Below are 15,433 nucleotides of genomic sequence, written 5' to 3'. Positions count from 1 at the left end.
TAAAACACCCGCCCCGAAAAAACACATGCTGGTAAAACCAAGACGGCAAAAGCCAATAAAGACTGAGATAGAAAATGCCCCGGTTGTATTCGTCATGTCGACATTATTTCTTTTAATTGTTCTCACTTGTATTTCTTTACTCTTTTTTGTTTGACGAGTAGAAATTTGAGCCATCATGTTATATGATTTGGGGAGCTTTGTATCTGGAATCCCTATTTTCAGAACTGACCGTCCCCAACTTTTAATTTTTCACTCTTCTTTGCCTTCCGCCTGACTTTTTGCACCCACTGATTTGTTCTTCCTTATTCCCAGAAAGTCATTTTACAGTTTATCAAAAATGTGTTTTGCCTTGAGCTTTTCAGGAAAATACGTCTTTGAAATGATTTAACGGATGCTAATTGTGTTAATGATTAGCTAAACCACTCGCTGTGTATAATAATTAATTTTGATGGCTATTAAAGTGATTTTAAATGTAAAAGCATATTAAAACCATGAGCTGTTCTCACACTGGATCTCTGAGAAGGAAATCAGAAATGTAATTACTAGATAGTGGCTCAGATGTTGATTTTTAATGCTTTATTGTTATCATCTGAATTCTCATATACAAGTCAAAAGATAAACCTGAAAATCCTAAATATGCTCTGATGAGATTTTTTTTTTTAATTATAAAGTATTTGGGAACTTCCTGCTATAAAACTCCTAGAAATTAGCTGTTTTGAAAATGCTATATCAATTGTGAAATGAGAATTTCTCCTCTTATCCTTTGATATTTATAAATATTATACAGATTTATTAATACAAAGTCAGTTTTCTTTTTTAAATACTTTGTGCTTTAAATAGTATTCACTGTTTTTCCAGTAGGTGGAGTGTTAGGCCAAGGAAAGTAGATTAACATTTGAAAGCACTTTTTTTTTCTTCTTTTTACTGTTTTGAGAAATTTTTTATATAAAAATAAGCCACCTAATGGACTTATTAATTCTTTTAATTGCATCAATACCACAGGATTTCAGTTACACTAGACCTTATGAGGCAAAATATGTTGTACCGACTACATTTCCATAATAATGAAGGCATGATGGCAATAGTAATAAGTTCGTAAATGCTCCTCATTTTAAAATTGCTTATTGAACCGTAAATGAAAACTCCTGATAACTCTGAAAGGAAACCTGTGCACATGTACAGGAAATGAAGGTCTGTCTCTTAAAGACTTTATTTCCCAACCCTTAACCCTCTCTGGAAAAGAACATTCCTTGTGAGTTTAACATCGGTTCTCAGCTGACCTCGCCACTTCCGGTCTCAAGGCTGACCTCGCCACTTCCGGTCTGTGACCTGGGGCGGGTCACTGACTCTCCGTGTCCTCAGGGCGGTGCTGCGTGTCCCTTCTGCGTGTCTCCAGACAGGGAGCCGGGCCCTCGGATGGCTAGAGGTGACCGTACGGTAGCTCAGCCCTTCTTCCCTCCTCCTTCCCCGCCTCCTCCATTTCACCCCCAAATCACAAACGCGGTGAGGAAATCCCCTCCCACTCTGCCAAGACAAACTGTGCCTTAAAATGGCAGTGAACTGAAATCACAAAATCATACCTGGACGACACGAAAGCTCTGAACTCAGTGTGTGAGGCTGGAGCCCCAGCCCGAGTCACAGTGACGGTAAATGTCGCACAAGTGAGTGTCCCCTTAAGGGTGTCCTGGGGCACATGATGTCACAGCCTTTAATTTTGATGTGCCTCCAGTACACAAGCTCTCATTGCCTCTTAACTGCCAGTGAGATGACCATCAGCTAAATGTACAGCGAAATAGCTCGCTTGGACCCCGAAGAAATTGCCTTGAACTGATCGCACTTGACCATGACAAGTGCGCCGGGGTTCCCTGGCGGAGTGGCAGCCACCTGGTAACATGAGTGAACCGGTATTAATATGATGTGTTCTCAGGCTCTGCAGGTTGAGCCGTACTTGCCTTATCTGATTTAACGCATTCTCTCCTATAATGTAAATACTTAAAATGTAGCTGAGCTCTTCCTTCCCCGGTTGAGCCACGGGGGCTGTTTCAGGAGCCTGTCACTCACAGGTCGCCTTTGTGGTTACCCAGGTGTAGCCGGGTTAGCCTATCAGTCCGGCTAGCCAACTCCTTTTCTGAGTTGAGATGCTTTTTGTCATGTCTGTTAGATGACATAAGGACATGAAAAGCCCAGCACAAAGCCCTGCACAGAGTAGCGACTCAGTACGTGGGCCTGGGTTCAAACAGAAACCACGTGCGTGCGTGTCTCCCCCCCGCACCCCAGAGAGCAGAGAAGCTCTGGCTTGGCAAGGCTGGAGCTGGTCTGGGGTTGCTGAGCCACCAAAAGGCCACTCTGTGGAGTTGGAGGAGTGTGCACACGTGTGAGCATGTGTGAGATTGGAGGCAGGAGGCCTCAGAGCACGCAGCCCACACAGGGCTCACAGGGGCTCTGGTTTCCAGGGGAAACAGATGGGTACCAGGCCATAGGGTCACAGGAGGATCACACTCTGGGTCTGAGGCTCAGGCAGACCTCAGGCCCTAGGCAGACCTCCCCACCCTCAAGCCAGCACTGGAAATTTCCAGAAGCCCTTTCTTCCCTCCAGGGCCCCCTTTGTTATTCTGTCACTCAGTCGTGTCCGACTTTTTGAGACCCCATGGACTTGCCAGGCTTCCCTGTCCTTCACTACCTCCCTGAGCTTGCTCAGACTCATGTCCGTTGAGTCGGTGATGCTATCCAACCATCTCATCCTCTGTCCCCTTCTCCTCCTGCCCCCAGTCTTTCCCAGGATTAGGGTCTTTCCCAATGAGTCATCTCTTCACATCAGGTGGCCAAAGTATTGGAACTTCAACATCAGTCCTCCCAATGAATATTCAGGGTTGATTTCCTTTAGGATTGACTGGTTTGATCTCCTTGCTGTCCAAGGGACTCTCAAGAGTCTTCTCCAGCACCACAGTTAGAAAGCATCAATTCTTCAGCATTCAGCATTCTTTATGGTCCAGCTCTCACATCCATACATGACTACTGGAAAAACCATAGCTTTGACTAGAAGGACCCTTGTCGGCAAAGTAATATCTCTGCTTTTTAGTACGCTGTCTAGGTTGGTCGTAGCTTTTCTTCCAGGGCCCTCAACCAGAAAAGTTTAATATTTTGCTCACTTTAAAGGAAATTAAAGGAACTCACGTTAATCATAGAGCATATACTGAAAGGAGGCAACAAATTGATTACCGACACAAAGAGACTCACATCCCAGGGACCTCCGTGGAGGTGTCACTGGGAGAGAGGCAGGGACAGCTTATTTTGGGAACGGGGCTCATGTGGGGAGGATTCCGGAAAGCAGGGCTGGATGCTCTCAAAAAGCCAGGGCAGCTCAGAAATCGATCTTATTAACAATCTCTGTCTGGGAGGCAGGAAGACAGGAACAGAACTAGCGTGGTTGTCTGAGAAGCAAGCCAGGAGATGGCGCTGTTCGGGCCTGGTTTTAATGTCACAAGCTCTTCTTTTAATTCCGGGGATTGGTTTTCTGTTGCTGCTGTAACAATTTACTGCGGATTTAGGGTAACCCTGAGGAATTGCCTTACGGTTCTGGAGGCCAGTTAGCGTTACTGAGTGGTTGGCCTGCTGCTGACTGGGCTGGTTGCCCCGAAGCTCGGAGAGGAGAATCCCTTTCCTTGCCTTTTCCAGCTTCTAGAGCCACCTGCATCCCACAGCTCATCGCCCCAGAGTCCAGGATCCCTAATTTGGTCGCATCCGCAGGTCCCAGAGCTGCTGTTCCCTTTCCCACCGTCCCCGCCACGTCACCTCATCCTTTCCTCCCACACCCTTCCTTCTGGGTACAAAGCAGGACGGAGAGTGAGAGAGAGACGAGCGGCGAGGAAAACTCGAGCGGACTCCTCTCCCCTCTTAGCTCTCCTCCTGTGGTCCTCTTCCATCACAGAACTGCCGCAGACACGAGGAGTTTAATCTCCATAAACGTTAAAGCCTTCCCGTGTATCTTCAGCGGTTGTCATATTTTCCGACTCGGTTGTTACAAAAGATTTTCCTAACTAAAAAGTGATTTGGATCAGAATGATAGATCACTGCCCTCTGAGATTCCTGCCCAATATATTTTCATTAATCGCTTCATTAATGAATTAAGACTCAAGGGTGTTAGTGGTATTTATAGATAAACCAACGCCAGGCAGAATCACTGATGGCACAATCAAGATTCAAAAACTTCTGAGTAGTCTGTATCCTTCCAAGCAAAAGAAATAAATTTTAATATAATATAGGTAAATTTTAGCTTTGGGTTCAAGTCATCAGCTGCATATATGAAGGAAGGGGAAGAAATGAAAGTAATCTATGGAGACAAACTAGCAATTTTATTTTACATGAGCTGGGTAAAAATAATATAAAATGTGCCAAAAGCCGACTCTGTCAAGTACTATATAGGGTAGCATAGTGATTACTACATACTGTTATGATGTAACTATTTCAGGAAGCCATTTTTTGTTTGTTTGTTTCAAACTAAACTTTTAATTTTGTATTGGGGCATAGCTGATTAACAATGTTGTGGTAGTTTCTCCTGAACGGGGAAGGGACTCAGCCATACATATACATGTATCCATTCTCCCCCAAACCCCCCTCCCATGCAGGCGCCACATAACATTGTGTAGAGTTCCCTGTGCTACACAATAGGTCCTTGTTGGTTATCCATTTTGAATATAGCAGTGTGTACATGACCTCTGCAAACTCCCTAACTATCCCTTCCCCTCGGCAACCCCAAGTTCCCTAACAACAGGTACTAAGTGGATGGAGGGACCATAGCAGTTCCCCATGTGTGCCACCAGATGGCGCCAAAGCAGGTAGTTGCTCTTTAGCAACAGGGACTAACCTAGACAGCATATCAAAAAGCTGTTACCTTACTTTGCCAACAAAGATCTGTCTCGTCAAAGCTATGGTTTTACCAGGAGTCATGTATGGATGTGAGGGTTGGACTCTAAAGAAAGCGGAGTGCTGAAGAATTGATGCTTTTGAATGTCGTGTTGGAGAAGACTCTTGAGAGTCCCTTGGACTGCAAGGAGATCCAGCCAGTCCATCCTAAAGGAGATCAGTCCTGAATGTTCATTGGAAGGACTGATGCTGAAGCTGAAACTCCAATACTTTGGCCACCTGATGTGAAGAACTGACTCATTTGAAAAGACCCTGGTGCTGGGAAAGATTGAAGGCAGGAGGAGAAGGGGACGACAGAGGATGAGATGATTGGATGGCATCACTGACTCAATGGACATGAGTTTGAGTAAACTCCGGGAGTTGGTGATGGACAGGGAGGCCTGGCATGCTGCAGTCCGTGAGGTCGCAAAGAGCTGGACACGACTGAGCGACTGAACTGATAGTCGCCTCTGCCCCAGGGAAACAATAAAGTATAGAAGTATTAATATTTAAGGTTCTCTGGCCAGAACATGTGTTTTATTAATGAAACACTTGAAATCATAGCAAACTTTGCAAAATTGTAGTCGAACATGCCAATGTTGGCTTTAATCATGCTTTTTTAGACTTTTATCACAGTGCTACCAGATACCCAGGCACAAAAAAAAAACTCACAGTACCAGTCCTGCAGGTCAGAACTCTCCAGATTCCTAAGCTGTGATGACTCTTGGACTCTTAATCTTGAATATTCAATAAGCTCTAGGTTTCGAGTAAGCAGTCTCAAGATTCCGGTGTAGATGGTCATTAATAATTAACCATCATTCCTCAAAGCGGCCGGTCCTCCTCCTGGCCAGTGAGATTGGTCCCCTCCCCACACTTCCAGCCTGCCTCTCCTCCCCCCGCTCCTCGCCCCCCAAGCAGGCCTGCACCCTGCAGCTTTGCCCATGCTGGCCCACCTCTAGCGAGTCTAGTTTCGGAAGTTCGTGCCCCAGCACGTAGCTACTGTACGCAGTTCCCACAGGAAGGACCTGCTGGATAGGAGGACAAAAGTGTTTCCTTCTAACCCACACCTTACCTTATGCTCTCCTGAGCAGGTATTAAACTCACTTCAGAAAAACGAAAGGGTACAAAAGAGATTTCTTTTTCCCCAGGTGGTTACAAGGAACACAGAAAGTTCTAAGAGCTCACAGTTGGAGAAACAGCTAGAATGTTTGGGTTGTAAAAGTTCAGCTAAGGCAAGAATAGCCAGTTAGGGCACAAAGGATTCTGGGACAGCAGTGTTCACACTTTTGCATGGGAAGCATAATCAGACGTGTGACAGCCATTGTCTGTAAGCTCTTCCCATCTGCTTTGTTTTTAACTCCCTCTGTTGCCAACCCAGCTCCACTCTGAAAGGTCAGCTCTGCCATAGTAACGGTGTCTTTGCCCCCTCCAGGCTCTGATGTCCCTGCACTGTGGCAGGAAGGAGAAATCACCCTCGTTTGGACAAGCAAGAAAACTGTGACCCGGATATCTCAGCATTTGAATGTACATATTCTTGCGTGCTTGCCCACTCAGTCCTGTCTGACTCCCTGTGGCCCCAGGCCTGTAGCCCGCCACACTCCTTTGTCCGTGGGATTTCGCAGCCAAGAATACTGGAGTGCGGTGCCATTTCCTACTCCAGGGAATCTTCCTGATACAGAGATCGAACCTAAATCTCCTGCCTCTCCTGCTTTGGCAGACAGGTTCTTTACTACCTGAGTCACCAGGGAATTCTCGCACGTATTCACATACATTAATATATTCATATTCACATTTGAACACACACACACATATATATATTCTGAAGAATGATATTGGTGTCCTGGTGGATAGCCCCAAATGGGGAAGAAATAAATGCAGTAAGGTGTGCTAAAGAAAATCACTATACATGTAGCCTACTCTATCTCAGGGGCCAATACTAGAGACTGAATCAAGCAGATTTTACTCTATTAAAATGAGTAAGGGTCTTAGTCCATCAGCCACAGAAAAGGTTCGTGAGCTGGAGAAGAGCTCATAAAAGGTCTTCATGTACAAGCTCAGATCATTTTCCAATAACCCCAGCAAAGGCTGGGATGAGCTCCTATTTTCTCAGGCTGGTATTTTGGAGTCAGCACTGATGAAATAAGATCCAGAAACTGGGGCTGAAAGAGTGACATCATCCCTCAGGGAAGATCCGCGTCCCTGCAGGATGTGACGTTCTTCTAAAAGTGTCTCTTCTTTTCCTCCTGCAGCTGGATCACTATCCTTCCGTGAGTTACCACCTGCCAAGTTCATCCGACACGCTCTTCAATTCTCCCAAGTCGCTCTTCCTAGGAAAAGTCATAGGTAAGAAATTTGGGATAAACTGCCCACATAATATTTCCTAAAGCTGCTCATTTGCCTTTGAAATGTGTCGTAATTGGTGGTTGAGGCTCCTATATCTGTGATGGTGATAAAACCTGTGTTGTTTGGTACATGACAAACTAAAACACGGGTGAAGCCGTGTATCTGCTCCCAGTTTCTTTATCTAAAATCTGTTCTTTGGTTTATTACAGAGCTCTACCCACTAACAATATTTAATATAACTTTTTCCTATTCTAAGTATTCAACATGTCGAGAAGCATACCTGATGTTTTTTTTAACTGTTTTCTAGATTTCTTGTTTGGCCTATGCTGGGTCTCCGTTGCTGCTGGTTCTTCTCTCTAGTTGCGGCGAGTGGGGGCTGCGCTCTAGTTGCGGTGCATGGGCTTCTCATTGTGGTAGCTTCTCTTGTTGCAGGCAGACTCTAGGGCGCTCAGGCTTCAGTAGTTGTGGCACGTGGGCTCGAGAGTTGCAGCTCCCAGGCTCTAGAGCACAGGCTCAGTAGCTGGGGTGCACAGGCTTAGTTGCTCCCAGCATCTGAAATCTTCCCGGGTCAGGGATCGAACCCGTGTGTCCTGCATTGGCAAGTGGATTCTTCACCACCGAGCCACCCGGGAAGCCCTACCTATATTATTTGCAATCAGAAGGCTGATAGGAATTGGGGTTGTGACAGAATCCCCTGCATGTGATCGTGAATTTAGAAGCCACTTGGCCCTTCTCTACTACAGATCAGAGCTGTCGAGATTAACTCTGGATGTGATTGGTTACATATTTTAAGTGATTAATATAAAGCCAATGACATTTTTTTTTTTTCTGTAAGAGAACTCTATATTGTGAACCCAAAATGGGACTCGTAAGACAGTGGGTGATGTGCTGGCCAAAGCCGGGGGAGGGGGGCTGCTGTATGATCAGAATGCTCTTAATTGTTAAAAGCATTCATTTTTAAAAGATGGGGACAGGGGAACCTAGCAGATAATGAAAAGAACAGGGGGCCCAACCCATAACAACAAGTAACAATAGTATACACTTACAGAGGAGCTTTCTGTGGGCCAAGATCCGTTTCAAGTGCTTCAGATACACAAACACATTTAAACTCCTTAGTAAATCCATGAGATACTCAAGGTATCATCTCCACTTTACAGCTGAGAAAACTGAGGCATCAAGAGATTACGTATCGTGCCCAAAGCCACCTACTTAAGGCTGGGATCAAAACATTTTCCTAGATAGTCAGATACCTGTGTCTCTGTTCCTGACCACCGTGCTGTAACCTCTGTGATGGTGGACTTAGGAATGAAACAGAAAGACCGAAGAAGAGGATTTGGGCAACAGAGGCTGGCCTGTTGAGGGACAAGCCCAACATCCCATGTCAGAAAGCAGCCAAGAGCAAAGTGTATTCCAGGACTGAGAACCAGGGACACACGAGACAAGACAGCGGGCAAACAGAGGTGTAGGTCGCGTCCCAGGAAAGGGCCACGCCCTCAGCGAAAAGGCAGAGGGGAGTGGCAGTAGCTTAATCAGTGGTGAAAGTGAAAAGGAAAGGCAGCCCAGACCACCGGGCCACCTGCTGTTCGAGGCATCAGGTCTTCGTGTGCAAATGTGACAACGTAGTGTCACAGCAGCTCAGGGAAGCAAGACGTAGGATCATTTTCCTCATTTTACAGACGAGGAAGCTGAAGCTGAGCAGGGTCAGTTTGCTGGAGTTACTTGACTGCTGTGTGGAAAAGCAGAGTTGTGAAGCTGGGTCTCTCTGATGAGAGTCCACAAACAAAGGTCTAGTCAGTAAGGGTCAAGGTCCAGAAGGAAACGCAGCGGAAAGACAAGCAGTGCCGTTATAATTTGGTTACACATGCCAATGTAGTCAGTGGCGTAGAGCCCTGGTGTCTGCAGGCATGCACCCTGAGGTGTCGCTGAGTGCCCACTTGCCGCCACATGCATTCCGCAACTCAGTGAAGAATAACAGGAAATTTTAAGCGCTCCTTCAGGGCTGACTCCATCCAAACAAACTCTACACTATGATACTGTGATATTCCTAAAGACACTGCACTATGATATTCCTAAAGTAACACCCAGCATGAACATACGGAAACAATGGACTTTATTTCTTTCATGAAACTTGCAAAGTCAAATTTGACAGGTACTTTGGGTGAATGCCAGTTTCCTTCACCATGAGTAACACTCTTATTCATCAGGATTTCAAGTCAGGTGACTAAATTGACACTAAAGCAAAATTGCAATATGCAATGAGGCACGAACCTTCAAGGTCATGAACAAATAACATCATAAGAGAAATCTTCTATAAGTAAGAATTGACTCTGCTCGAGATGTGCTGAGCTAAAACCATTATATGAATTTCAGGTATATGAATAATACACCCAGAGTTTTCTGTTCACCAAAGGAAAATTTTGCCATGCAAATAAACTAACTGTGCCTGTGATGAGTTGCATAAAGAAATAGAAACCTGTAAGGACCTCCACAGCCCCGACAGGGAGAGGACCTCATGGCCTCAGGCACGTGAGGCTAAGTTAAGGCTCTGCTTTGGGTCTCACGCGAGACTTCTTTTCAAGACTGACTCTCATCCACACCAGCCCCAGAGCTCTCTGCAGACCACAAGACAGGGTCTCAAAGTTCCACTGCATCCTAACAAGGAGCACTCCTTGTGACCTCATGGACAACAGGCCTCCAGGCTCCCCTCTATCCAGGAGATTTTTCAGGCAAGAATACTGGAGTAGGATTGCCATTTCCTCCTCCAAGGGAACAAGGAGCAAGTGCTCAATAAATATTTGTTAAATTGATAAACAGTAGAAGGGAAAGAAACGAAAAGCTTATCACCGTAGACGTGTCCTGCAGAGTGAGAGGATGCCGATAAGGATGCTAAGATGATAAAAACTAGCACAGAGGTGAGATCTTCCCACACAGCTTGCAGTCTCCTTTTCCTAAAGGCAGGCATCTGACAATAATGCAGTGGAAAGCATGTAGGCTTTGGAATCAGGCAGAGAGGGTGTGGCAGTCAGCTGGTCAGCTCGTGCTGCTATAAAATCCCCGACTAGACAGCTAAGCGACAGGCGTTTATTTCTCACAAGTTCTGAAGGCTGGAAAGTTGGCAATCAAGGTAGCAGCAGAGCAGGTGTCTGGTGAGGGCCCAGCTCCTCGTTTGCAGACACCTGTCTTCTCATCGTATCCTCATGTGATGGAGAGAAGTAAGCTCTCTCCCATCTCTTCTTGGGTGTGTGCGCTCAGTCTCTTCAGTCGTGTCCGACTCTTTGTGACCTGATGGACGGGAGCCCACTAGGCTCCTCTGTCCATGGGATTATCCCGGCAGGAATACTGGAGTGGGTTGCCATTTCCTCCTCCAGGGGGCTCTTCTTAGAGGGACAATAATCTCATTCGGGAGATCTCTGCCCTCACGATCTGATCCCAGATCCATCCCCTTGGGGGTTAGGATTTCAGCATACAGTTCTAGAGAGACACAAGCCCTCAGTCTGTAGCCGCCACTGGTGTTAGAATCTGGGCTCTGCCCCTCATTGGCATTGAACCCTTGAGTTCAGTACTTGAACCTCCCAGAGCCTGGGTCTGTCAGTTACAAAATGGGAACACAGTGCCTACTTGCAAGCTGTTAGCTTCCTGAAGCTAACAGGAAGCTAACAGTGTTGTCTTCTTACTTTTTAATTTATCTATTTGCAGCAGCCACATCAGTGCCTAACGTATGGAAAGTGCTCAAAAAAATATTTGTGGCGTAAATAAACTACCTTTTTAGTATTGAGCGAATAACATCTTAATAAATATCCCGTGTAATACTTGATAATAATAAGCCAAAAAAATGATGGCTGTTTTTGGACGCTGGCTCTGTGGCAGTGTGGTATGTGTTTTAGTATATAGTGCTGCCTATAGTTCTCATGACACCAGCCTGGACCACTGTTACCCTCACTGTATGGGAAAAGGAATGAAGATTCAGGAAGGTTATTTTCTTCAAGCAGGTTTTCCAGCAGCAGCACTGTTGTCTTTTGGGGTCAGATACACAATTTTTCGTTGTGGTGGTTGACTTGTGCTTTGTGGGGTGCTTAGCTGCTTCCCGGTGCTCTACCCACTGGCTACAAGTCACACCCCCCAGTTGTGACAGCCATCAGTGACTCCAGATGTGGCCAAATGCTCCCCCAAGGGTAGAGTCACTGCCCACTGAGAACCACTGGCTTAATATCTCCCTGGTCATTGGCAGAGGAGGCCTTTGAAACAGGTGTGTGACACCAAGAGCTAGGCATTCCTTCCTGGTAACACCTATAACCTTCAGAAGGATGAAGAATCAAGGAAGAGATCTGATACCTTGGAGATAAATTCTGTTAGTACCATCTAAGGAGTCACAGTGAGGACCTCAGAAAACATGTGGGTGCCTGGCTAGGCTAATCATCCACCATCTCCTCCAGCCAGTGTTCCTTAAAAATGTGGTCATTTAGCAGGAACAGGATTGGTGAGATCTCTCTTTGAAACTGACATTCACGTCAGTGAGAAGCAACCAATATGCTTTCACTAGCTATGTAAATGTCCATCAGACAGCTGAACTTCAAATGGCTCTCTCATGTACTCCACTAAGGTTTTGACACCCCCTTGAGATCCACGCCCCCAAGTTGTTGAGTCAGCTGCTAATCAGAAACTGATCACATAAAAGAAGGAAAAGGAGATGTATCTAAATAAATTAATAGGACTTCACATGGAGCTCTTTGATGAGCACTGCTTGAAAAAGGACACATAAAAAGGATGAAAGAAGGGTACTTAATCCACGACAAGTGTGACTTCTAAAGGGAGCGGCAGAAATATATTCTAGAAATAAAACTGTGAACGCTGTCAACCGGCAACAGAATTTTGGAATGAGTTGTGACATTTCTGAATCCTGCGAGGAGGAAGCCAGGATCCCCAGCAATGAGCAAAGCTTCACAAAGTATAAATTTCACCAGACCTAGTTATGTCCATCATTTACTAGCTGAATGATGTCATGGACTTTATATATCTGATTTTCAACAACAGATTTAATAGTCTTTCAAGAGAATCTCTAAGTCAATTGGAAGCCTGTAGCAGAGTCTTCTGTGCTACTCATCTCTTTCCCCAACATTTCTATCAGTGCCTTGGATAAAGACACAAATAGAATGTTTATTAAGTTTGCAAATGCCATGAAGCTGAGAGGGATGGTTTAATAAGCTGGATGATAAAAAACACTTTAAAAGCATCTTGGCAGGCTGGAAAGATAGGATAAAAATAATAAGATGGAATATAATAGAGATAAACATAATTCTTGCACTTAGACCAGAAGGCAAAAAAAAGAAGAAGCATATAAGTAGAAGATGAAAGACTCCTGGTATCATAAAAGACTCAGGGGCGGGGGTGGTTTTATGGACATTTTGATATGTGGTGACTGATTTTTAAATAAATATAATACTGAAGTACGTTAATAAGAGAATTGTGTACACAGCAAGAAGTATAGGCAGACCTCGGCTGGGAAGTCATGGCCAATCCTAAGCACCACATTTTAAGACATCTTTTAAGAAGACAAAATAGGTAAAGGATCCATAAGGGGAAAAAAATCAAAAGACTTGGAGATACTTACACCAATAAAAAGATATGATTTAAGAGACATGATAGAATCTGATTTTCAGTCTTGACAACTGCTCCATAAAAAAAGAATTAGGCTTTGTAGAGGCTTACTCTAAGGCACCAGAGTCGCCAAGTGAGAGGAAAATTTCAGTTTGAAAGAACTTCCTAATAGCTAAAACTATTCAAAAATGAGGAGCCACTCTTTTGAAGTAGTGGAGCTTCCAATATTGAGAGTATTGAACAAAAGCTAGATTAAAATGTGTCCTGTACTTTGAGGAGTTTCCGGGCTTGAGTGAGACCAACTTGCATAAAGCCTAAAAACCCTTGAAACTGTAAGATGATGATGGCTTTTTTGAAAGGTGAAAAATGCGATACTAAAGCCGAGAAGGTTCTCCTGTTCCATGTGAGAATTCAAAGGATAGTTGTGTTTAGGGTTCCTTGACGGCACACACCATTGTGGATGTAGTATGATAGTTGTGTTTAGGGTTCCTTGACGGCACACACCATTGTGGATGTAGTATGATAGTTGTGTTTAGGGTTCCTTGACGGCACACACCATTGTGGATGTAGTATGATAGTTGTGTTTAGGGTTCCTTGACGGCACACACCATTGTGGATGTAGTATGATAGTTGTGTTTAGGGTTCCTTGACGGCACACACCATTGTGGATGTAGTATGATAGTTGTGTTTAGGGTTCCTTGACGGCACACACCATTGTGGATGTAGTATGATAGTTGTGTTTAGGGTTCCTTGACGGCACACACCATTGTGGATGTAGTATGATAGTTGTGTTTAGGGTTCCTTGACGGCACACACCATTGTGGATGTAGTATGATAGTTGTGTTTAGGGTTCCTTGACGGCACACACCATTGTGGATGTAGTATGATAGTTGTGTTTAGGGTTCCTTGACGGCACACACCATTGTGGATGTAGTATGATAGTTGTGTTTAGGGTTCCTTGACGGCACACACCATTGTGGATGTAGTATAGGTGCCAATTTAGAAGAATGTCAGCATCGACTGCTCCTCACATCACTGTACATTCTGTGTTATTAAACAGATAGCCTCTGTTTTCAGGATTGCAATACTCATTTTAATTTTCTTCTTAGAAAGTAAAATCTGAACCTGCCTTTTGTTTGTTTTTCAAATTAACTGTTCGTGTCATGGCCGTGTAGCATAGTAGTACCAAATCATAAGATAGACCTACTCTGTAGGGAGAATGTATCAATTCTTCTGTGTGAGCTTAGGAAACTGTGCTTGGAAAGAAGCTGAATAGTAACTACTGCCGAGTAATCATTGCTTTAATGACCAGGGCTGTTTGTCAGAGGCAAGGTCTGAAGTGGTCAAATTAAAGGTCAGTGCTGATCCATTTGAACTTAATACAGTTTGTGAGTCGTCTTGGTCCCAGAAACTTTTTTTCAGAGTACCGCTATAGAAGCAACTGAGATAGAAGACCTGCGAGAGACCTGTTGGAAGCTACCATATGATTTCCATTGTATCTCAAATGTGAATATTATGATCCTTGGTAAAGAAATCCTTAGTCTAAGGTTTTCCAAATATTTGGCAAAGCCTCCCGACACAGCAGGAAATGACATACCGCTGTGCTCATTCATGGATGAGGTGATATACTCTGGTAGGCATCATGCTGCTCAGTGAGGATTTCCAGCCAAAAAATGTGATGAGTAGAAAATACATGTGCTGTTTCTAGGCAAGAAGACTTAACTGCTGATGCAAGACCTTCTGGGGTCCTTCTGTCCCTTTGATATGATGGCCAACAAACCTCAAGACTGATTGTTCCCTCGACAGGATCCCTCTGTGACCACAATGAACAGAGCACCATGTCAACTTATGATGAACCTACAGCCTCCAAAGGAAAAAAAAAAAAAAAACCTTTGCATTCTTAAGTTAGCAAGTCTACAGGGCTATTTGTTACTGCAGCACAACAACCCATCCTGATTGATACATAAGGATTGCAGTTAAGAGCAGTCTTTGCGATCACACTTGTGGGTTTGCATTCTTACTCTGTCACTTACGAATAGTTTGACTTTGGCAAGTTACTTAGCATCTTGGGCTTTCTGTTTCCTCATGTATTAAACAGGAATAGTAATGGCCACTGCTTTGCAGGATTCAACAAAATAAGACATGCTTAATAGGAAGCATGGGGTCTGCCCCATAGTATAGGTATAATAAACATTAGTTATTTTTATTAAATCATAATTAAACAAGCTTGTAATCATTATTTGTCACACACACTAGGCATTGTATATGCCACTGGAACACCTATGATGTCCAAGACAGGCACAGTTTCTTACAGGGGCTTAAGTTCTAACTGGAAGAGAGCAGCCAGTGTTGAAAGGCAATTTGAAGTGGAAGGACCTGTGGCAGGATAAATGGAAGGTGGAAATACTGGGTTCTTTGAGAGCAAGAAGGGGGAGCATTAACCCAGTCCAGGAGGTAAGGGAAGGCACCCCAGGGGATGTGGCACAGAAGCTGAGATCTGAGTGATGAACTGGAAGAAGCACAAGCTGGAATCAGGATTGCCAGGAGAAATATCAATAACCTCAGATATGCAGATGACACCACCCTTATGGCA

The 15,433-nt window shown here is 44.5% G+C and overlaps 1 protein-coding gene across 1 annotated transcript in view; it reads left to right on the top strand.

Moving 5' to 3' along the window:
* The window catches only part of CNTNAP2 (contactin associated protein-like 2), a 909,256-nt gene that overhangs the window by 763,348 nt on the left and 130,475 nt on the right, over positions 1 to 15,433 (top strand). Inside the window, exon 12 of the mRNA XM_010843889.1 lies at positions 7,152 to 7,245. Within this exon, the coding sequence (XP_010842191.1) occupies positions 7,152 to 7,245 (94 nt within the window). The remainder of the gene's footprint in view (positions 1 to 7,151; positions 7,246 to 15,433) is intronic.

Source organism: Bison bison, unplaced genomic scaffold (assembly GCF_000754665.1).
Source record: "Bison bison bison isolate TAMUID 2011002044 unplaced genomic scaffold, Bison_UMD1.0 scf7180017864191, whole genome shotgun sequence".
Taxonomy (NCBI): Eukaryota; Metazoa; Chordata; class Mammalia; order Artiodactyla; family Bovidae; genus Bison; species Bison bison.
Note: the sequence above shows the minus strand (reverse complement) of the source record. Positions and strands in the feature narration are given on the sequence as shown.